Source organism: Gordionus sp. m RMFG-2023, chromosome 3 (genome assembly GCF_954871325.1).
Source record: "Gordionus sp. m RMFG-2023 chromosome 3, tfGorSpeb1-WG-v2, whole genome shotgun sequence".
In the NCBI taxonomy this organism is placed as follows: domain Eukaryota; kingdom Metazoa; phylum Nematomorpha; class Gordioida; order Chordodea; family Parachordodidae; genus Gordionus; species Gordionus sp. m RMFG-2023.
Genome location: NC_088777.1, coordinates 1,971,009 through 1,996,658, shown reverse-complemented (window position 1 = coordinate 1,996,658; position 25,650 = coordinate 1,971,009). Strand labels below are relative to the sequence as shown.

Here is a 25,650-nt window from a genome sequence, read left to right as displayed (position 1 = left end):
TATTATCGTTATAGTAAAACTAGTTATGTTTTTTTTGGAATGTAACTACACAAGAATCTCGTTACTTTTTTAAATAAGTTGAATAATATATGGTGTCACTTTTTATTTTTATACTATGATTTCTCAAATCCTAAATAACATTTTTATTATAAAGTTCTCACCTATATAAAACGCTCTCGAAGAAGATTTGTTTAATCCAAGGAAGCTAAAAATTCAGAGCACATTCCAAAATAAATCGAATAGTAACGAATACGAATAGTTATGTGTATTAATAAGCTAGCTACTTTTTAAATGTAACGGTGACAAGTTATTTTTGAAATAATGGAATCAGTAACTGTAACTGTAACTAGTTACATTTTTAAGGATAAAACTAGTAACCGTAACTGCTGGCAAAATGTGACATTTGACAACACTCATTAAATCGTGGTAAATTATAAATTTGCGGCAAAACATAGATTTTTGTTAGTAAAAAGATTTTCAATTAGATAATAAAATTAAACAAGGAGAAAAATTAATAAATTTTTATATTAAAAAGAAATCGAATTAACTTCCAAATAAGAATAAATTTTTATTTATTATATAAATATCAGCATATAAATACACTATCACAAATATGAATACCAATGGTTAATGTAATTATAAATATAAAAGCTACTGAAAAAATAAATTATAAATAAATAAATTACAAATTTTTATCTAGTACAAAATAAATATAAACCAGTGTTGTTATTAACCTGCATATTACGATACGAACCAAATATAACATAATTGTTAATCCTGGAAAGAGAATAATGGATTTTTTGGGGGGAATCAGATAAGAGGAGCGGTAACAAAAATTAAGGTTAGCAAGGGAAGGTAAACTGATAAAAAACAATATGGAGATTATAAATGGTGATAGAATAATGATTTTCAGGATAAAATTGAGAAAAAATAAAAGGTATATCTAAGTGTAAGAAGCCTCTAATAGGGAAGGTATCGAAATGTAAATCGGGGTCGGTTTGCCTTCAACTTATTTCCTCTAGAGGTTTAAACAATGAGTAAAGATATAATGAGTAATTAAATATATATAGGATAAATTAATAAAAAGAGTGTGGAAGATGAGAACGAAAAATCCCAAACTCAAATTGACACATCTATATTTGGGAAGATGCTATTAAGGATAAAAATAATTGATAGAAGGAAATACGTTATGTTATCAGGCGCTAGTGGGGAAATTTTTTAAAAAAATATCGAATTTTAAATATTTCCGTAATTGATTAGAACTAAGTTAACTATATAAAAAAAATTGGCAATTTTAAATACTAAATAATCTGTTAAAATAAAATAAAATAAATTATAAATTTATTCTTAAAAACAACTGTTATAAAATTTTAAATGAATATAACCAGCTCACTATAGGGGTGAGAATAGTTTTTGAGCTTAAAAACACGATTTCGTTATTTATAGGAGATCGGCTAAAATTGTCAAAATTGGAGTTTTACCCAACTAAATGAATTAAAAAGTATCGAATGCACGAAATGTTTTAATTTTAAGCAGTATTGACATCTATCGACCCTGTTATTTATTAACAATGATTTTCCTTAGTATATCAAATTTTGCACCTTTTATAAACAATCTAACTTTATTTCGTAATAAAATGATTAGTAAAAAAAAACCATTCTGGTTGAGGTAAAACATATCTTCTTTGGGAGAACGGTTTATTCATTACCGAAGCCAGATTATAGTGTAAGGTACTATTGATTCCAGCCAAGTTAGCCGTAAATTGAATAACCATTCATGGCAAAGAATACCATGTGGTAATTATCAATTTGACTTTAGGGCCAAAGGGCGAATTATTCTTCATTTTTTTTGTGCATACATTAATCCTCCTTATGCAAAATTGACTTTAACCCGAACCTGTTCTGTTCTTAAAATTTCATCGAAAGATGTCCTGACATTAGATAAATTCTAGTTTATGGTCAGAGTTTCCTTCTTTAGTATTTGGGGATAAAGTTTTTTAAATTCGAAAAAGGGTATTTAACAAGGTGACACTTCCACTTGCATTTTTGCCTGAGATATTCTTAATATCGTCTATCTATTTTAGGCCTTATTAGGTGCACTAATGACCGAACTTTGTCTGGTTAAGTTGCAAATGAATGCAATTAATTTCATAAAAAAAAATGATAAAAGCTGCATACTTTTATCAAATAAAGATAAACCAGTAATATTATTTTTTTTCTAAACGGACTCTTTATAATTGTAAAAGCTTCGAGGTTATTGACGGGATCTAATCTTCTTAATAGGGTTTCCAGTATGGCGCCATTTCCATGATAAGTAGCCTTGATAAAGTAATCTTTCGCTTAAGCTAATTGAAAGCAGGGATGGGCATAATTATTCAAAAAATTAACTGATTCTTAATTACAATTACTTATAAAATACAATGATTAATTATAATTGCTAATTCCTTTTTTCTAAAAAAAAATGTAATTAATTTGCTATACATGTAATCGTGATTTTATAGAATAATTATAATTACATATTACTTATATAATTTAGTAAATTAATTGTAATTGCTAATTCCTTTTTCTAAAAAAAAAGGTAATTAATTACTATACGTGTAATCGTGATTTTATAGAATAATTATAATTACATAATTATGATTCCTTTTCATCTCAATTAGCTGAGAAACTATATTAATTAATTTGCATACAATTATAATTTATACTATTTTACTATATTGCAATGTTTAAATGAAAGTTTTAAATCGTTAAATATAAAATTCACTATGATAAAAGACATTTTGCATAAAAATAAATTATTTACATTTGATGTTAACACATTCAAATCGGGTGTTACAAAATGGAATCATTAATTTTATCTAAATAGGTATATTATAGTCATTAACATATGAAGGTTGTTTTACTACACTAATCTACAATTACTATTGAATATATTTAACTGATACTTCAAAAAAGATATCAATTTTTTATTTTTTCATCCAGGTTGATATTTAAAAGTGTTCCATTATACACGTTTAGGGAAAAAGTTTCTGAGCTAAATAGTATTTTTTACAAGGGCGGACAAAGACTCTAACGGGTTATTAATTCAAGCAAAAACATCCTTTTTAATAGTTAACATATGATCTTTTATCGTATCGTTCAGGATAAATAAGCACCTCAAGTTCAATATCATTGAATTGGATTTGGGATAGAAGTAAAATCACAAATTTTATCATGATTTGTTACTGAAAACCTGGGAACTCTCATACAGCTTCAGATATTTTTTAATTATTTATAAATCTTTTTTTAAAATATTGATTCAACCCATCTACAATCTATGTTAAAATTATAGATAAAATGGCTTTGATTTCGCTTTTGCAAAATCAAACTTTAAAAAAAAATTAAAATATTTTACCTTAAAAAAGTTGCTCAAATACGTAAGAAAAAGTTTTGTAGTTCTAAAATTTTTTTTAAGTACAATATAATAAAGCAAACCAGTTAACCTTTTTCCCTTCACAATTGATCTCGAGACAAATTACCAGGAGAAAATTTAATTTTAAAATATTTTCAGAATTCCATTTCGCATCTTTTTGAAAATTAATATTTTTGAGAATGAATTATCAAATTAAGGCATCACAGTGATTTCTAACATTGTAGCACGTGACACACATAATCACATAGTATAGATTCCAAAAGTATCTTCCATTATTACAGCTGGTTTGGGTCTATGGGCTTATTTGTCCCAAAACGGTTACTACACTTTTAATAACACTTGTTGTCACGATTAAACTCTTTGTGTGACAATAACACCGTTAGATGATATCGTGTTTAATTTAGATAATTAAGCAAGATTTTCTAAAAAAAAATAGTTATTTTGTGATAACATTTTTGAAGATTAACACAATGTCTAATACAAATATAACTTTGTATGTTTTAGAATATTACTGGTAAATTTAATTGTGAACCCCTTCCATGATTTGTAAGTGCGCAAAGCAGCTCTTGTAATTTTTCTCATTTTGATAAGTTATTTTTTTTTAAAAAAAGGAATAGGAGATTGGATATTGACAATTTAGATTTGTCAACTAGTGATTTTTAAATGTTCATTTAGCTTTATTTTTGCAGGAATTTATATATATTTTTAATATAAGGTAGTTTTAATGATTATATTATATATATATTTTTTATTTATCAAATTGTCTCACTTAGGTTTAAATATGATTAATTTACAATTAGAAAAATCTATTTCCACTACGTTCGGGACATTCCATGTCCATCCTACCCCCTGAGTGGAACAATTTCCAGATCGGATTATCACATAGAAAAAAAAGGTTTTACAATTAACTATTTATCGATTCAAATAATTATTTTTAAGTTTATTTGTCCAAAATTATACAAGTTTTAATGGTAATTTTATAAACTTTTTTTTAAAGAAAGGAAAAGTTTAACAGATGAAGTTTAATAAGAAGATTCTTAAATGAATATAAAAATATACATAATAAAGATTATTATAATATAATTTATGGAAAAAATTTAAATCATCATACATAAAATTATAACATTCGAAGAAAATTAAGATTATTGGAAAAAAATAAAAATTTATTTTTTTAAATTTATTGTATATTTTTTAAAAAAAATATTATAAACGTTATAATCTAATGAAAATATCAAGATTTCTTAAAAAGTTTCCTAAGTTTTCACATTTAAATCGTGGTTGGAATTTAAAAGTTTTAATATCATTTTTTCGTGGGATAAAATAAAAATAAATATTTTTATGAGTAATTTTTTTTTTTTAATAACTGGTTATTATCTGAAAAATTTTCTAAATTTTAACAATTATAATTTTTATGTAACACTTTCCATGATGTAATAAATAATTTAAAAAAATATGGTAATAATGGTTTTATTTTAAACGATTTCACATTTTAAAAAGATTTTACCATATATACATACATTTACATCTGGGATAAGAAATAACAGTGACAATAATAGAGTGTTGCGATGTTTTAATGAAACATGTTGACGATTAAATTAAAACCCATACATATATAAGAATATTTTGTTTGCAAAAATTATTAAATAATTAAAATAGCACAAGCAAGGAATGAAAGAATTTTCGATAATGCCTTGTCTATATTTTAATTATCTTTGCAAACAAAATATTTTTTATAATGGATGGGTTTAAATTTAATCGTCAATATGTTTCATTAAATTTATCACAACATTGTATAATTTATATCCAGTGGTGTAGCTAATAGGAGAGAGGGGGGGGGGGTGCTTAGCAAATATTTTAGCTAAAAATAATAGAAGATATTCATGAATTGTGTTGTGAAAGTATTCTATTTCAAATAGGTTAATTTATCTATTATAAAATCTTTGGCATAATGCTAAAATTAATTTAAATATTTCATCCTTGTGTATCAATATTTTATTCGAAGTGATTTTAAAGTATATTTTAGAACATTTTTTATAACCCTTAAAACATTGATGGTATTAAGATAATTTTATCGGTCAAAAAAAAAATTCTAATTTAATTTATATTTACTAAGTAACTTTGATTGGTGAAACATATCTTAGAGTGTATGAAATGCTCAGATATCTCCAGATACATTTTTGAGGCATCTTGGGCTACATCTTAGAAGAAGGAAACTTGCAAAAAACTGGCCCGACAAGATGAAGCCTGCGATATCAAGTGTTATAGCATTTTGGGAAGTTAATTTTGAATGTCTTGGAGAAATATTAGAATAGCCTGAACCAGATATTTCAACTGAAGCAGATACATTATTTAGATTCAATAATAAGAAGAGCCAATTTTTTTTTTTACATTAGAATGTAATTAATAATTATTTAATTACGCCACAATTTTATGGAATGTTTTTCAAAAAAAAAATAAATTAGCGTGAATTTGGCTGAAGCCATGAGAATCGCGAATATTGTATTATAACTTAAAAATCTGAAAGAATAATAATTGTAGAAGGCTAATACGTAATTATATGATTTAAAATTTGCAAGTCTCCACTTGCATCTTGACAAATAAATAGTCCTACTATTAACGCGGACTGGTGATTAATATAAAATAACCGTTGTTTGTCCCCATTTTTGAATACAATTTTGAACTCAAAAGAACGATTTGTGATTCTTCATATGGATCTATCCAGTTTACTAATAATATCACCTATATACATTCTTTCGAATATATTAAATCTTGATAATTAGAAAAAAAAAATTTAAATTATTTAGCTAAAATTTTTAATTTTTGAATATATTCTGAACGCTTTATCAAATATCGGATTTTAAATCTAGGGCATAAAAGATTCGTTTTACCACAGATGCGCAGTTTAAAATAGAGTGTCATCATTTTAGGGTTCAATTTATATCAGATAACCCTCCAAAGCACAATGAAGGCATTGCATGCTTTAAAATATATTCTGGAGATTAAAATTTACTGCACATTTTAGCAACGATGCCAATTAGTATACTATAAGCACAAATTGAGAGAATCTTTTTATTTCATCGGGGAGAATAAAGACGTATATCTAGGGTACGGCATCTTAACATCCATTAAATGATGGGCTTTATATATAAAAAATACATATATTGCATAATTAATTATAAAGAATTATTGGGTATAATTATAAAAAATAGGAATACTTAGAATTTTACACTTAATAACTCAAAGATTCTTTTTATCGAAATTGGGTTTGATGGGTTTCCTTTCCGCGACTTTCAAAAAATTTTCCTAAATCATCGATTATTTATTGCAGAAGACGAATATACCTCTGAGATACAATTAACCATAAATATAATTTAGGAAATGTGTGTTGAATTTATTTCACAAATTTTTTTTCTTCTCTAAAGCTTGTTTAAAAATCTAAAAGTTTGCTTTTTTAAGCCCATTTTTATATACTAAAGTCTTTAATTTTATTTCACACTCGAGATTATAACGACATGATATTGAGATCAGGGGGCTTGTTTTCGCGATATGAATCCCGTATTTGCACATCCGTCTTAAGGATCGTTTAACTGCAGGAATATTCCAATCTTCCAGAGGGAATTCAGAAATCATACTTGTTACATTTCAAATTTCCTTTCCTCGTGACATAATTTTTTAGATATAAGATCTTCTTATTAGCGTGATGTTGATAATAGTAGTGGTTTAGTCGAATTTATTTGATGGTTGGAATTAGGTTGGGGATGTGGTAGAATTGATAGGGAATGTTTGGAATTGATAAGATCGAATTAATCAAGTGAATAAAGAGATTTTTTTTTTTTTATTGTAAAAACTTATTTTTATTTATAACCAAAGTTAATGGTTAATGTGATGACTATTTTTATATCCGTTAAAGTTTCATAATAACAATTATTTATATTTGTCGCTTATCAGAAAGTCAAATATATACTTATTAAAAATCGATTGAATCAAAATAATATAATATAATATAATATGAAATTAACGTCTCAAAGAGTAAAAAATATAAACATTTAATTATTAAATTACAGGATTGCAACTACGATAAGCCATATATTCGGTGTTATAAATTATTAAAGTGGTCCGGCTATAGTTTAACATAATGGAAACTTATCTGCCTCAACTTCGGGATTTCACTAATAGATGTTCAAACCTTTGACATCTATGAGAATCTTCAGGGTTGTGTAATATATTTTTCTGGATATTAGATTGCCACATCTAAAAATCGACTCATAAACATTCCCACTGAAAGTACTTAGGGAAAATTAGGGAAAATGTATATGAAGAATTTCATGTCATTGCTTAGCTTAGTCAAAAGCAGAACTTGCTGGCTTTAATATACGTCATTCTTGACTCACATCAAGAAAAACCCATCTTTCGGTATAATTAATATGGGGTTAATCGAAGAATACTATAAAAGTATATCATTTCATCTGTTCCTTAGATATTTTGCTAGCTCAAATTAATAAAATGTTCTATCTGCAAATATTATTACCTCAGAATCCCTCCTAATCTTCTTCAAAATCTTGATTAGAGAAATTTTTTTTTTTAGATATTTAGTAGATTTTTACTGTGAGGATGTTAAAGTATCTTACGACGCATTACAAGCTGAATGCAAACTATGACATAAAAAAAATTAAATATGGTTGACAATGTCCCGTAAATATGCTATTTCCCAATAATTTCAGGCACATTTTTCGACTAATTTTTTTGTAATATATAAGAATTATTATATATTTTGGCAACTCTAACTCATTAATACTTCTACTAAAATTAAAGAACATTTTCTTCATTAATAGATGGCATAAAAACGTACACGCGAATAAGTGTTATTAAACGAATAACCCACATTTAAGCCAAAAAAAATATAACGCAAACCTTGAGTTCAAAGTTTGCGTAATTAATATTTTGTCTAAAATCTTATTAAAATCGCGAAATCAAACCGTTTTAAAAAAACGGAATAGAGGAGTTGACACCCAACTACAAATGGAATCGTTGAAAAATTAGCTCAATCTTCAAAGATTAAATTTCGCATCATAAAACTTCCAACATTTTTATTTAAAAAAATATGATTTTAAGATTTTATATATCAAACTTTTTAAATCTAAAGAAAAATTATATAAACATTTAGTATTTTATCTCCCTAATTATTAGCAGCAGAGTTGTTAAAGTATCTAGATATAAAAATGTGGTATCTGTAATCTAGATATTATTTTAGACGTATCTGTATCTGTTTTTAGATACCGTAATTATTTAAGAATTTGCCAATATTTTTTTTATAGTCGCCCCAAGTATCGATAAAATTTTTTGAAACTTAAGATATTCTTAAATAACCTCCTCTAAAATCATTCAAAAAATAAATTTGATCATCTCCCCTCTCTCCGCCTAGATAGGGTACACGCGATTATATAATTTTGTAGTCCTAAAGTTCCGCAACTAATAAAAAAATAGACCCAAACATGATCCACAGTTTTAAATATAAAAGACTCCCAGCCCGAATTGCTAAAATAAATTGAACCCTAGCACATGAGTTATATTATAAATGTTAGGTATTAGTTGAGGGCTTATACTCCTTTATAGTTTCTCCAATGATTTCTTCCTCTATTTTTTTTAGCTCTAAAAATGCTCTTATTAAAAAAAAAAGAGATTACCATTTCATTACTTATAATAATAGTAAAGTATATGTATATATGGAAATATATATTTCTTATAAGATGTTATTTCAATGTTACGAATCTTGAATTCACTTATAAAATTTTAACCCTAGCTTGGCCCCAATCAAAAAAGAGATAAGGATACCCCAGGCCCATTATAAAATTGAAATCGAGTCCAAACTCAGCCTCCTTTTAATTTTAAAATCTTTTAAGGAATTGTGTCCAGCGGGGGAATATTAAATTATACTATCGGATGTTTTTTATTCTTATATATTTCTCACAAATCAATTTTATTTTATAATTGAAATTAAATAGGCATTTGATTTTATTATTTTTTTTTTGCGTAAAATCATATATTTGTACGGAAAAATATAAAAATAAGGTGGAATAATATTTTCCATTACTACCAATTTTTAAGTTTCTAAGCATCTCAAAAAAATAGAAGAACTTTTCCCTTCCACCATATAAAATTATGGCAACCACAAATGCATACTATCAAATGTAAATATGTTGAAGTTTACACTTAGTTTTATTTATATTCTTTTAGTAGATCTCTATATGGTAGGGAGTTAAGATCCGGGAAGTTGGCCGAAACCGTTAGATGCACACGATAAATCTTGTCATTTTTTAGTGCTTCGTTAGTGCCTGTTAGTGCTTCAATCTATATAGTCACCGAATTTAAGGGGGAAAAAAAAGTTATAAGCCAAAAATGAAAACTTGTTACAACTTCACGCTTAAAATTAGATTGAAAGCACTTACGATAAACCAACTTCACGGAGCTCGGGAGATTATTTAAAATTTATTTCAACCCTATCAATAAATTTTATCGTATCATTTATAGTTAAAACTCTTTATCAACTTCGTGATATCGGTTAGCCAAATCAATCACATCATATATTATTTATATCGGTATATCTCGCTAGATATATAAATATTTACTGTATATATATCAGAGTTGTTTAAGGATCTAGATACAAGTATCTAGATATAAAAATGTGGTATCTGTATCTGTGTCTAGATAGATTTTTGATTAAATAATCTGTATCTAGATATTATTTTAGACGTTGTATTTGTATCTTGATCCATTTAAAAAGTATCTTTTAACAACTCTGATATATATAAGGTACTAAAAATTCATCTAAGAAATGGATATCGTTTTTAAATAAATATTATTTTTTTTTATATATCTAAATATATTTTATTATTACTTTTGTTGCTTGTAATTTTCTTTTAATAAGGAATTTATCAATTCACAATGTTTTGATATAATTTTGTTTGTGAGATATTGAGATATTTGGCAAACTTACAATTAAATAGAAAACTGCAAAAAAGATAGACAATGAAAACATATTACGAAGAGTTTGAATAATCTTTTATTATTAGCACGTAATTTAAATCGTCGTCTATATATTGTTTTTTTTAAAAAATCTATTCTTTATGTTTAGAAATGCTTCTAGATGTTTATTATCATAAAAAAAAATCTTGTTAATACCTCTATACAGATAATTTAGATTAGAATGATGTGCTGCAGAAAACAGGAGCATCAAATGAGAAGGCTTTAGATGGTTAAATGCCAAAAAAATGTAAAATTGTAATGAATTATACAAAAATTTATATTAAAAAAAAAAAAATTATATGTAAAATATAATAGTAAAATTATGCTAAAAGATCTCACATTTTTGGGTCAAGTGGCACTTCGATTTATACACTAATTCTAATACTTCGTGGTATAAAAATGAATGCTAAATAAAATGGCAATCTCTAGTAAACAGGTCATAGAAACCATAAAAAATTAAGCAGATTTATTCGGACTCTTAAGAACACTAATTCAGTCCCTAAAAGAGACTTTTGCTAAGTATGATGATGTAAATGATAAAATTAGTAAGTAATACAAATATAAAGGTTTAATCTATGTTTAACTTAATATTTAATTCAATAAAAAAAAAAGGCATAAATGTTTTATGTATAAATAATTAAGCTAATTAAAAGATCTGGATAAGATTTCGTAACTATTATATCTGGGAAATATGTTACAAGCAGAAAAATATCTATAATCTGCTACGCATAACTTCTTATGTTTTATGTTCTTTATCATTTTTATTTATTGGTACATTAGCTATCATCCTATACGCATATACAGTATAACGTATTAAGTTATCTAAAAAAGAAATATTTAATAAATTTTGTAGGTGATATATTTTGGTGATTATAATCTCCGAAAGAGATCATTTTAACGGTTAAAAACAGCATATATTAATATAAATGTTAATTAGGTTAGTGAGATACGATTAAAAAAAACGTTAATATATTTTTTTGTTGCCCGTTTAAAATCATTCGTTTTGGAATATCGCCTCTTTAAAAATATGCTTCAAAAAAAAATTTTTTTTAATTATACTTTAACTAGTAAAAAAAAATGAAATAAGTAAGATTATAATCTTAAGTAGTAAGAGAATAAGAAGAAAGGAATTGAATAGGAATTGAAAATAAGATTATGGAAAAAGTTTATCGAGAAAAAAAAAGAAAAATTATTGGCAAAAAATAAATGAATACAAATTTTTATACATTTTTTTAAAAAAAATATCATAAATATATTTCAAAATATAAACCTATTCTAAACCCTATCTCTACCGCTAAACTACCTATTAGAGGTTTATTTCATCGAGTTTTACACCCTAACTCTGGTAACGAATATAATATAAATTAAGCCAATAAAGGTTTTTTATTTATTTATAGTGACATAATTCGCTAAAATCCTTGTTAAAAGGAAATTTAAAAATTTAGTTTCAACCTTATCATCGATTTATATGACTCTATGAACTATTATATTCGATTATAGCAAAATTTATTAACTATATCGGATATTCGTTAAATTAATTATTTTAATTTTTAATTTTAAACATTCTATGATATAAACGAAGTTTTAGGGAAATTAAGTATTCTAATGTCTGAGCCGCTCTTTCAGAGAAAACCCCTGAAGATTAATTATTTTTTAGGCTGTTCTAGGAGTTAACAAGAAAACCGAATAATTTAACGGCCGGATTTTCAAATTTGATTGAATATAATAACTTTGGTATAGTTACGAAAGGAGGTTATAACTGTATAAACAAGCAATTATAAAATATCATATTTTTTTCTTATTTTTTTTTTACCTATCAATTAGTGTCAGAGAATGTCTGGATTTTAGTCGAATGGCAGCCCTCCTCTTTCCTCCGAATTTCTGACTCTTCATTATTCCAGCCGGAATATAGAATATGGAATGGAAATTTGGTTCTCAAAAACTTTTACAATGCCCATTACTTTTTATTTGACTAAAAAAGCATGGTTCTAAATTTTTCTTCTAATAATTACATATTTTTTTTCCGATATTTAATAATTCATTATTCATAAAGTTATTTTTTATTATAAGTTAATTTAATATAAATAATATAGAATATTATCTTTATTTATTATCGACTTACTTATCTATATCTATACTATCTTATTTAATTTTATTTTTAAAGGGAACTTTTGCTAAAATATTTAAAATCTAAATATTTTATAAAAATATTTTATGAACTTTTTAATTTTAAAATAGAGAAAAACTAAATTGTTTCTATATTTTATAAAGCATAAATTAAAATATATTTGAATTATTAGTAGAAGACCAATTTTTTAAAAAAGTTTTAAACAATTTAATCGTTATTTTCTTTATAAAATGAATGAAAAGGAAAGAAAGAAAAGAAAGAAAAGAAAGAAAGAAAGAAAGAAAGAAAGAAAAGAAAAGAAAGAAAGAAAGAAAGAAAGAAAGAAAGAAAGAAAAGAAAGAAAGAAATTTAAAAAAATATTATATTTTGCGAAAATAAACGTGGTCAGAAAAAATGGAATATTTTTATATATTAAAATCAATGAAAATTTTCGTTCGGTTTTATTTTGTGATTTTCTGGATGAATAAATATATATATATTTAAAAATTAAATATATTAAAAGGCAGAAAAAAAAAATATAAAGAGAAATGATAAATTAATAGAATAAATTATTCAGGTTTTTTTTTGTAGACTACTATTTGGCCAAAATTTGGTCACTTTGAAAAGTCGTTTTTTGATAGTTATTTCGTGACATAATTGCTTGTCGACTTAGTTTTCTAATGTATCTGAGGGAGGGGAGAGGGGGTGGTTTAGTGTATTCATCTAGACATGATATGTGAGTGATACATGCTTGGAATTTGTTTAGGATTATTATGAGAGATTCTAATAGTTCATTGGGGATATTTCTATCATTTTTTTTGTAAAATTATAAACTTTTACCCAATAACCTATGGGTAAACAAGGACAGAAGTATGCAGTAGTTTTAATGAATGGTCTGTTTGACCCGGAATTAGATATAGACCCTTGATTAAAATTTTTTAAAAAAAAGTCATAAAATAGCTTTAAATATTTATTTTTTTTAGCAAATAATAAGGTATATTTAAAATAAATTATGAATATGATTAGGAAAAAAAAATATACAATTCTTTTCCCTATTTAAATATGACGATAAGAACTTTCTTCGTAATATAATTGTTTAATTTTGAATTTCAATGATATTTTACATATTCATCAAGTCGCTTTATTTAATTTTTTTTTTGATATTACCATATCAATGTTTAACATGTTAATTAGGTTTTATCAAAATCGTCATAGTTTTTACATTAATTAAAGAGATAATGTCCAAACTGATAATTGCTAACCTGACATCCTTAACCCTCCCTATCGGGGGTTTTTTTTTTTGATATGATCTAGGCTAAAAAAATAATAATTTTAAAGGCAAGATCTAGATGGGCGTGAGGGGAAGGGGGCTAAATGAACAATCCTGGGCTGGGTATGCCCATGGTTTCCCTAAATCAAGAGTTAAAATATATCTCTATTATAAGTTTATATTTTTATCATTTCGTATACGCGTACGCATACGCTTATAAGAATGGAGGTGGACGTTGGGGCGTTTCATCTCCGTCGGAAACTAGCTTCTCTCACAAAAAATAATCTTGAACTATTAAAGAAATCCGCTCCGCACTCCATCTTACCATTTCTATACAATTATGCCATTATAAACATTTCTATAAAATTTTAGAAAATTTTCGTAGGAAAATTGTAAAAACCCAGCCAAAGATGTGCAAGAAGGGGGGCTTTTATAGCTCTCCGATAAAATAAATGGGCAAAGAACTACCTTAGGAAACCCTATTAGAATTGAACACCTTTCCGACATCCCTATTACTAACTAAGTTAAGACAAATCATATTTTTTTAGTCTCTGCTGATTCTGAAAGCTGTAAGAGACCTTCTGTAATAAGGGCATTAACTACGTGGGTGAGGAAATTGTATAATATGATTATATAAATTTAGTCATAACAGAGATTTGTTTATTTTTAAATTTATATTGTATATCTAATTAAGTAATTCAAAAAAAATATTTTTAATTTGATTATCAATATTTTTATTATGTGAAGGAGCGCCCAAAAAAAAATCTAATACTAAATTATTTGATTTCTTTTCAGAGATTGTCAAAATTATGATATATATACTTATTAAATTAATAGAAAAGAAAAGAAAATATTATATAAAATTAGTATGGTCATCCATTGCGTAAAATAATAATTTGTCTGGTTTGTTTTTCTGACACATTATTAAAATTTGAATTAAATTCAAATATTATTATTTTTAATATTAAAAAAAACAATATAAAATTATATTTAAAAAAAGTAGCTGAAAGAAAGAAAGAAAGAAAGAAATATTGGCTTTAGAATTGTGATTTCTCTTTAGAAACCTAAAAAAAAAGTATGAGTCAAATCCCACAAAGTTCTCATTGGACGCATATTATTTTATGGACACATATAAATATCAAAACTTCTTCCTTGAACAATAAAATAAATTGTTCCTAATATCATATATGCCATCTAGATTAAATAATACCGACTAGTTTAAATTTGTGTTGGGGTTAATATGATTTTAATAAAACATTCATCTTTGAGGCGATTAAATTTTTTTTATTCCTTCTCATTGGTGGAAAGTAAAAGATGGTAATAATGTTTGATCTATATTTTTTTTTGCATTGCGTATCTATTGAATTATACCAGAACCTGTGAACCTTTATGATACCAAGAAAGTATTACAAGAATCATTCTCGTAAATTCTTCTTTAATTCTTACATAGGTAAATTTATGGCCATTCAGAAATTCCGGAATTAGGGTTCTGACTAGAACGGATTCGAACAAAAATGATAGGATTCAGAAGATTCTCAAAAAATGTGGACATATGTGGCCATTTCGGCATAGTTTTTATCGTTTTTTTTGTGATGTTTTTTATATTATGTTATTTTAATTTAACTCCACCAATAAGAGACACGTAAATGTAACATTTTTTTCCCACTTTTTTTTAAAATAATAATTATTATTGATTTATCTGACCGTATCAGAGTTGCTAAAAGATACTTTTTAAATGGATCTAGATACAGTATCGTCTAAAATAATATCTAGATACAGATATTTTAATCAAAAATCTATCTAGATACAGATACCACATTTTTATATCTAGATACAGGATATAGATACTTGTATCTAAATCCTTTAATAACTCTGGACCGTACACGTTTCAAAATTGGTATATTTTTTTTCTAAGTAATCACGTGTCATAAGATGCATCTGTTTTTTCTAAGTTATTATTTGTCTGAGAAAACATAATTTTTAGAAATTTTTTTTTTATATTAGAAACAAGCAAATTATTATTCCCTATGTCCATAGGGATATAGGAAAAATAGTCAAAAATAGGAAAATGTTTGACATCTGATAAACCTAGTCTAAATAAACTCTCCGATGTCCTTTAGGAATCTAGGAAAAATAGCCAAAAATTAGGAAAATGTTTATGGGAAATGGGGACATCTGACAAACCATAGTCTAAATAGACTTGATTTGTTTACAGAAATAATTGTGTAATGGATGACGGTTAGAATTTGTATCGCTGGCTTTTTTTGGCGGATGCTTAGTATATATATACATATGTATATTCTCCGTGACACCTGGAAAACGTGGAAAGTTGAACCAGCAACATAAATTATATAATTAGATACTAAATTGAAAAGAAGTTGAAAATACATTTTATATTTCATCGATCCAACTGATTTTAACCGGAAATGCATTCTAGCATGTTCGGAATACCTATCTTACGATATTGTTTGATAAATCTTACCGGATATCCTTTGAGTGAGTCATTTAAAATTTATATGAAATGATTAATGGATACAAACTAACAGAGTTGTTGAAAGATACTTTTTAAATGGATCTAGATACAGATACATCGTCTAAAATAATATCTAGATACAGATATTTTAATCAAAAATCTATCTAGATACAGATACCACATTTTTATATCTATGCAAACTAACTTAAAGTTTAAGAAATTCAAATTCATGATAAAAAAAAAATTATCTGAAATTTATAAGGGTAAAAATTTCCAAAGATGTTGGAATACGTTACCGATAAAATCAGATTTTCAAATTCAAAAAATACGCGCTCAGAATGTGATTTAAAGTTGAAAAAATTTACCGGAAATGGATTATATTAATTCGAGTCTCTGGAATTATGAAAGATCTTGGATTTGGGCGAAGATACGAAACGCAGTTACAAAAAAATTTTCAAGGGATATATATTTTTTTTTAATTAATAAAAAAAAGAAAAATTATAATAGAATTAGCACGTTAAAGAATTTTAATCGGTAATGGGGAAAAACTGCTCCCTCACCCCAAGGCGTGTTTGGCTTTCTGAGGTAATTATTTCGAGAGGGGGGGGGGAGAGAGGGAATAATTGGTTTCGAGATTTTTCTGGAACATTTTTTCTTCCAGATTCGTTTCAATCATAATCTTTATCAAAATATGCTATAATGGGAGAAAAAAAAAATAGTTTTTTTTCTATTAGTTTTTATCTAATAATCTGTATATAATCATATTATCCTAATAGGATATAAAGTGTTTTAAAAGAGTTTTTTTAATAAATAATCAAAAAAAAAAGATGTTGAAAAAGTTTTTGATAAGTGTTTTGATACAAAATAATAATAATAATAATACGGCTAAAGCAAAATAATAATAAGTTACTTAAATTTTAAAAAAATGATTTTTAATACTATAAAAGTAAAAAAAAAAATCTTTTATATAATTAAAAGATTATTTGAACTCTATAAAAAGAAGAAGAAAAAAAAATTCCCATTAAAGCAAGGATAAAAAAAAATTGATCAATTATTTATGAAACTATAAATATAATTGTTCTTTTTAATATAAACTATGATCTTTGAGAAGATAATTATCTCAACTTAGGTAGACACCAGAGTTGTTAAAAGATACTTTTAAAATGGATTTAGATACAGATACATTGTCTAAAATAATATCTAGATACAGATATTTTAATCAAAAATCTATCTAGATACAGATAAGATACCACATTTTTATATCTAGATACAAGATTTAACAACTCTGGTAGACACTAAGGGAACAATAACGGTATTATATGAAATTTTAGTATTCGCAACATTTGCAATTCTAATGATTACCAGAATTTTGGGAATGTGCCGCAGATTTGAATGAATGTATTCCTAATGTGTTCCTTTTTGTCGGTCTTATGGCCTCTACTCTTGGCGGTTCGGTCGGGTTAGGGCATGCCAGATCTCGGATTTTTTTTTGCGTTAAAACAATTATTAACCAATGGGGCTCTTAATATATTTAAGAGTGACGGGTTATTAAAATGGTGATAACGACATATCATCCGACTCAATTATAGAAGTATACTGACTTTTTTTGAATTAAATACTTTTGTAAATTCTGATTTGCGTGATAAATTTCATACTATTTGGAAATGTTCGGAAAGTAGTTAGTAATAGTTGATATTTATTTATATAAAATTTACAACACATTAATTTCTTAAGTATTTATAATTACAAAATCTTTCTTTCTTCCTTCCTTCCTTCCTTCCTTCCTTTCTTATACACTCTGTATCAATAGAACTGATACCTTTTTTTTTGCCTTGGCAATAAATTCGTCAAAGAGAGGTAAATTATCAATGCTTTCTGCAAATATTTTTTTAAATTCTGGCAACAGGGTCCTAAAGTTGTGCTGCACATTCTAAGTTTGAACAAACAACAACCTTCCAACATTTAAAAATTTGGTTTTTGTTTTTTTATTATTAAACTTTTAACAATTCGACAAAACCTTGAAAACATCAAACATTTAAAATATTAATTTGAGCCTAATATTGTACTTGGTAATTGATTGGTTGCAATTACTTTTTTCTCATTGGAATCGAGGCTTACAACTATCGTTTTTTAGATTTACCTATGGGAGTTAACGTAAACAGCTTTTCGTTCGTAAAACCATATGAAATGAAACTAAATGAAGATGCGTAGAAATTGTTTGGTAACAACTTACCAGACAGGCAATCTTATTCGCATCGGTTAGGGTCTTGTCTCCATTTTAAAAACATGTCAGCTGAGGAACTTTGTGAATAATCCGATGCACTGAAGTTTTGCGAAATTCCAATTTCTCGGGATACTCGAAATTATTATGTGGGTGCCAGTCCCTTTCCATGGCCTCAATAAGAGTGTTTCAACAGAATCAAAAATTTTGTTCTCAGCTCTTCCTGGTCTTACCACCACCATATTGTTTTTCAGCTGATCCGGTCGTCTTAACTTGTGAAATCAATAGACTCAGTTCCTATTGAGAAATTCCTTCAAAAACGTTTTGGCTCTAAAGTTTTATTGTCTTGAAAAAAAAATTTATAATCATTTTTTTTTGTTTTATTTATCGTCTGCTTAAATTCAAAAAAATTTGATAAAAGATGAAGAGAAAGTTTTTACGTGTCGGAAAGTTCGAATTTTGTTTGCCTAACTTTGAATGCACCATGGATCCTGATGACAGAATTTTATAAAAGTTCCAGAAGACGTCGATAATTTATTTCTTATCTCAATTCTTTAAAATTTTATTCAAACTATTTATAATTGACAGATTTATTGCTAAAAAACAAAAAAAAAAGTGTATCATTTTAAAATAGGAATACATTGCAGATAAAATACTCCATTTACGTCAGGGGAACCATACATAACCCAGCCCTCTTCTCGTTAGAATGTAATAGGTTAAAAGGTGTTTAACAAATCTTTAAATGATCTGACCTTTTACTTTGTAAGAATATGTATTCAAAGAAATGGATTCTAGGATCCACAGATGATTTACGATATCAAGATATCTTATTGCATGTCTTTGATTCACTGTTTCAAATATCTATCGCTTTGTGGGGCAAAAATAATAAATAAAAGTCGCTTGTTGTTGATTGGCACTGATATCAATCAAAATTCTGCTTGATTTTGGAGTTAGCTTTCTAAATTTAAGCCTGATTTGAGTTCAGCATCTGTGTTGGTTCAGGCTGACATTGTCCACTAGAATGATTGTTCTAAATATGATAAGTAAATTCTTGCTCAATTTTATTCACAAATAAGTACATATCCTATTGAATATAATTTGATTAGATTTCAAGCTACATTTCCTTTTTAAATTTTTTTAAAGAGTGGACTTATCCAGGAGAATGCTAATGGTACTCAGACGCTATTTGTAATTCTTTAAATCATATGAGGCCATTCTTCCATATGATTTATTTATTTTGTTTTTTTTGGAATCAGTGGATTGTGTTGCTTAGGATTATCCATTTCCGCTTTACAAATTTTGCGATGATACTTAATATTGTGGAATAACAAAAATCATGGAAATCTTCTTAGTCATTACTTGGAAAATAAAATAGTTCTGGAAGAAGTGGTGAATATCTTAACACTAAAAATATTAAAAAATTTTAAACTCATGTTCGCTTACCCGTTTAACCCCAGAAAAAGGGCCACTTAAACACGCAACTGCGCGATAATTAACCTATATAGATTTCATTGTTATAGATTTAAAAGAATATTTAAATACGAGCACATTGTAATCTTTTAGCTAATCTCCTAATCATTTATTTTTTCTTATATATCTTTCTTAATAATATCTTAAATATAGATTAGAATCATTTAAAATGGCATAAAAATTACCCTTTTGTAATTTTTCTTTATGGTCAATTAATTTAGGAATCATTAAAATGATTAAAATCAAATGATAACTATATGTATAAACATTCGAAAATAGCAAATACATAATACAAACTTCCAATTCTTGACTTAATAGCTAGTTATCTAATGATTATGTTTTATACTTTTACTATTGAAGCTAATGACCAGATATCGCATCCTGAGTTTATATAAATAAAAAAGCATTCTGTCAGCGTTTTAGCTAAGTCTTTGGAAATCTTATTGGATTCACTTTACCCTCCACTTAAACAATTTTCTAATATTAGCATATTCATGTCATAAAGTCATGGAACTATACGTAAAACATTTGAAATTAGAAAGTACATAACATAACACTGCTTTCCAATTCTTGACTTAATAGCTCGTTATCTAATGATCATGCTAAATATGTATTCTATTAACACTTAATGTCAGCGTTCGCTAAGTCTATAAGTCTTTGGAACTCCTATTGGACTCACTTTACCCTCCACTAAAAAACAATTTGTTAAATATCAGCATATAATCCATGTAAATAATATTATTCATTTTTATAAAGTCCTTTATACAAATATCATACATATCGAAATCATGAAACTCGTGTGATCTTTAAAATAAAAATTTGTGACAAAAATAATGAATCACATAAAACCACGGGTTTAAAATTTGGCCAAATATATTATTTATAAATTATGACTGAGTTGTAATAAAAAAATATATATTTACGTATAAATACGAATAATATCCGATGACCGGGTCTGAAACCCGGGTCTGGACTACGGGTCGGCCCGATATTGTTGGTTATTATAACTTTGTCACTTTTTAAAATCATTTAATTATTTTTGTTTAAAATTGCACTTGTGCCAATTTATAATGGTGAAATTGATATTTTAAAAAAAAAAAATGAAATATTAGTAATATGTTTACAATACAAAGTGTTAGTTTGTGTACACACAAAGATTCATTGATTTAGAATAAAAAACTATCATCCTCGCAACGCACATGAAGGTAACATTGATAAAGGAATATCGGAGCTTTGGGTTAGGTCTATATTATTTGATCATGGTTATTTTTCTTCGGGGAATTTCGGGGAATTAATTTTACGAAAAGTTTATAAAGTCAATTTAAAAGAAAGGAAGAAGAAAAAAAAGAAAGTGAGATTCTCGGTTGTGTGTTCCTATTCGCAGGCTAACTTGCCGTCAAAGCTGCTGAGAGCTACCGCGAACGCTTGAACAGCGCACATCGGGTAGCTATAATCCATCGTAAACCCGTCTTCGGACACGCGACCGAATTGCATGAATATGTAATTTACTTAGAAAATTTTTTATTTTTTCGAAAAAAATTAAAATAAATAGAAATATAAGATTAAATCATATATTTTAAGTGTCTTGATCGGGATTTATGGTGACAAATCTACGGGAATTCGTAATCTCACAAATTTTAAGTCAATTACTGAGGGAAACTTTTAAAATTTGAAAAATAATTTATTAGATATAACCGGAAATGCATCTTTATTTTCTCGCGGGAACCTTAAACTGACCTTAAGTTTTCTGAAATTTCTATGGTAGTGTTAGGAGTATTACACTAACAAATGGCGGGAATGGATTTCTGGTCAATCAAATTTAATAATAGCTCACATCAAGTAAACGAATTATTAAAATCGAGAAATTCAGAAGGCCACCGTGACAGTTCCCATATCCCAATACAACATTATTTAAATTTATTTAGGGTTTAGTTTAGTTTTTAAACTTGCGATCAATTACTTAAAAATAAATTTAAACAAATTAATAATTTTTTTTTTAAAAACTATGGAAAATATAATTTTAAACCATCATTTTCGTGAACGATTTGAAAATTTTTAACGGACGCTTGAGTCACTCTCCCGTGAAAATTTAGCACGTATGATTGAGTATCTGAATTTTATTTTATCGTAATTGGTTAGAAATAAAATATTAGTTTTGGTGACTGTGATCCGATGTGACTATAGCGGGTGTGTGAAAAACCCACGTGAGCTTCGATTACATATAATAATAATACCTAGACTTCCTATGCATTCATTCATTAAAAGTGTACATCAATGAAAAACAGCTGGGGACGTCATTTTGGTTGCCCGTATATCATTATTTAAAAAAAAATTTAAAAGAGAGGCCAATTTAATCCCCATGTCGGAGGCAAGCTTTATTAAAGAAATTGCCTTGATCATCGAGATAATTAAGGGAATGCAAGTTATCAATTTAATAGTAGTTTTTTAACATGAGAATAATTACCATATGGGGTTACCAAAATGGACGTTCCAGCTGATTTGTGCATCCAACGATACTTTTAAATGCATTATTACGTATGGATCGTTAGTTTAGGTATTATTAGATGTCATTGGTAAGCCCTGGAGATTTTCGAATAAAAATGATTATTTATGGCTCTACGTTCGAATGGTCCAAAGGTGAATTATACATTTTTATTGACTGTCCACTAGAAAACTTCGGACACTAGCATCCTAACGCATTAGTGCTTTCGAAAAGTAAATATAAAAAAGTGACCCCGGAACTGGTAGTCATCTTCGAAGAATTAGGATTGGAAAATATGTTTTTTCGAAAAAAAAATTAAAATTCGAATTGGAATAAGATCTTCGAATAATAAAAAAAAACAAAAATTTGGAGATGGATCTGTCGGAAGAAAAATTTTGATAATCATTTTTTTTTCTAGGAATTCGGTTTAGACCTGAAAAAATAGGTCCCATGAATTAGCGATTTGTAAGGCTCGATCCCCTCCCCCCCCCCAGGGTCCAAATTTTCTTTGGTCTTAATATTTTTGATTTTGGCTATGACAATTTTTTTTTAAAAACAAATTTCGGGCGGGATTTTTTCGGTCCCGGTTTTTTGGGCCGGATTTAAATGCAGATCTTTACTACGAATGGCTCTATTATATATTTATAAATTATTTACCGTCGTTCCATATCGGGGTTTTATTTTTGAGCTCTAGAATGCAGTCCAATTCCCTTCTCTTCCACTTCTCGAATATTGTTTCGTATTCCTTTTTACATGTAATTGACATATATATAGACGTTTTTCGATTAATTTCGAATAAGAGTGATGATAACAATTTTTTTTTCATATTCTTTGTTTCTTGATCATATGATCTGATAATTGATTGATATATATATTGGTGAAATAAAAATTTTTGTAGGCATTGGAGTGGTATTTTAAACAATATACATTACATTTTGTTTAAGGGAAAGTTTTATGATGCTTATTTAATTTAATGTTACGATTATACATATTTGTGATGATTAATAGTTCGATCAAATAGTTAATACGATATTATATACAACAAATTTATCGGGATACAGGGAGTGTGGTCAATGAAAGTAACTGGATAAGGAGTAGAGGGGATCCGTCATATGGGGAGAACCCATTTTCTAAATTTTGTAAGCCTATATTCTTGTTATAAAAGCAGAAATTTTTTTTTAAACTAAATTATCGATTTTATATTTTAAGATGATTATTTATAGCCGGTCAAAGTGTCCCTGGATTCAATGGCCCCTACAACGGGTAGGGAGAAGTGGAATTTGCTTCCTAAAATTGAAATGGGGGTATAGAAATGTTTGAAGGATCTTAGACGAGATTCACCCGTACCTCAATGATGTTAAAAGATACGCAGTGCTCAAAGCATGTCAGAGTGATGTACCGACAAAATCGCAAGGAATTTTTAGGCATCAAGAATTACCATTCGGTATAATATTATCTTATTTGTTTAGATTTAAAAAAATTATTTATTTTATATAAATAGAAGCAGGCTATCATTATATAACGCTATTGTAAAAAAAAATTTATACTTTGTAATACCCTTGAAGAAGGCAATTTTGACAAATTTAAAAGGATTCTGAAGATTCTGCCACTTCTAACCAGAGCTAGCGCTAGTGTTTTTTTAGAGAATAGAAAATTTTGATTTTGTGTTTTGGTTAAATGTTGTTGATAACAAGCTTGGCTTGTCGAAGGATATATAGGATTTGCAATAAATCAAATGCAATAAGCAAATACCTGATTAATTTTGAGAAGTATATAATTTAAAGTGATCTATAAAAAACACTGAATTTGTGAATGTTTTATCAAAGGCGCAAGATTTTATGAAGAGGAAAGATCTACCTTTTGATTTTGAAAGTTCTTAGAGTTCAAGCATTACAATACAAAATAGGGGAGGTGTATATACTTTCATTATTAAATATAATATTTTTATTTTAGCTTATAAAATAGGTTTTCGCTGCACTTAATTCGATCATCGTGCAGTTTAATGAAAAATTCAATTGATTAATCGATGAAAATTTTAAATTTCAAACATCATTTTTTTTTACGCTAAAAGGAATGACGGAAAAGACATTTGTTAAGGATGATAATTGAGGATATCTGTCAATTTTACCATTTAAATTCAAGTCAAGTTTTTGATAAAAATGTCTAAAGTTTTGATATATTTATATTATGACTAAAAACCGAGGGTTGTAATTATTACACATGTCCTGGAGGTTAAAGAATCTAAGGACTAACCATTCTGAGAATTGTAATGTTAATACATAATTTAGCTTCTTTCTTCTTCTGATGATTCTGAGACTTACGCAGACTGGAATTCGTCTATCTTACTTTATTTTTTTTTGCTTTCCTAAATTTATCAATTTTATATAAATATTTATTAATCATTCCTACTACTTCATCAAAAGGGTGTCTAAAAAACAAATTCACTGTTTTTTCCGGTGGAGGAGGGGGGGGGGTATTCTGTTTCCATCGATCAGGAAGTGTAGGAGCCACTTCCTGGATGTCAGTGGACAAATTATTCCAGATATACTACCCACCATACTGTATTAAAATTTAGTCTACCTACTTATACTGTCTCTTGCATTAAAATATATAAGTAATTTTTTTAAATATCGAATAAAAATAGCGGTTTAAAATATTTACCGATCTAGGTATAATCTCTATTCTTTCGTTATCAAGATTCATGCTAGGGATCACGATGGTCATTTTTCGAGGACCCTTGAAGCCTAACACGTTTGTATCCTTTATAATATTAATATTATTGTATCTTAGGTTAACTCATTGCGAATAAATGTATAGCTATCTTATACTTTAAAAGTTAAAAAAATTACAGTTAAAATTTTATTAATAGATAAACGCTAATTTTTTGTTATTTATTTATAGCATTTGAAACGGGTATTTTTATTCCATAGATTTGCGTGTATAATCTAGGAATAAATAAAAAAAGATATAGAGATCTGATATAAATGCAACAAGATAACTTTGGCTAGTTTTGGGATTATATTCTTAGTATTTGTGCTGCCCTATATGACAACCACAACAACGTAAAACGAATGTTGATGTTATAAAACCTTACAATATGATAAATGTTAAACTAATACAAGAGTTTTTACAGTGTAGTGTTTATTTTCAAGGACATAATGAAAAAAGATATAGAGATCTAATATAAATGCAA

At 27.0% G+C, this 25,650-nt stretch overlaps 2 protein-coding genes across 4 annotated transcripts in view; both read right to left on the bottom strand.

Moving 5' to 3' along the window:
• The window catches only part of LOC135926063 (uncharacterized), a 96,458-nt gene extending 83,970 nt beyond the window's left edge, over window positions 1-12,488 (bottom strand). Inside the window, exon 1 of the mRNA XM_065461729.1 lies at window positions 12,248-12,488. Coding sequence (XP_065317801.1) covers window positions 12,248-12,327 — 80 coding nt within the window. The 5' untranslated portion in view covers window positions 12,328-12,488. The remainder of the gene's footprint in view (window positions 1-12,247) is intronic.
• An 8,233-nt stretch (window positions 12,489-20,721) lies between these two features.
• Window positions 20,722-25,650, bottom strand: part of LOC135926064 (tubby protein homolog) — a 26,904-nt gene continuing 21,975 nt past the window's right edge. For 2 of the 3 annotated variants that reach the window (XM_065461731.1, XM_065461730.1), the window contains exons 9-12: window positions 25,119-25,217; window positions 23,115-23,202; window positions 22,002-22,085; window positions 20,722-21,483 (exon numbers count right to left, since the gene is read on the bottom strand). In XM_065461731.1, coding sequence (XP_065317803.1) covers window positions 21,350-21,483; window positions 22,002-22,085; window positions 23,115-23,202; window positions 25,119-25,217 — 405 coding nt within the window. In that variant the 3' untranslated portion in view covers window positions 20,722-21,349. The remainder of the gene's footprint in view (window positions 21,484-22,001; window positions 22,086-23,114; window positions 23,203-25,118; window positions 25,218-25,650) is intronic. The other variant, XM_065461732.1, reaches the window with a different exon arrangement.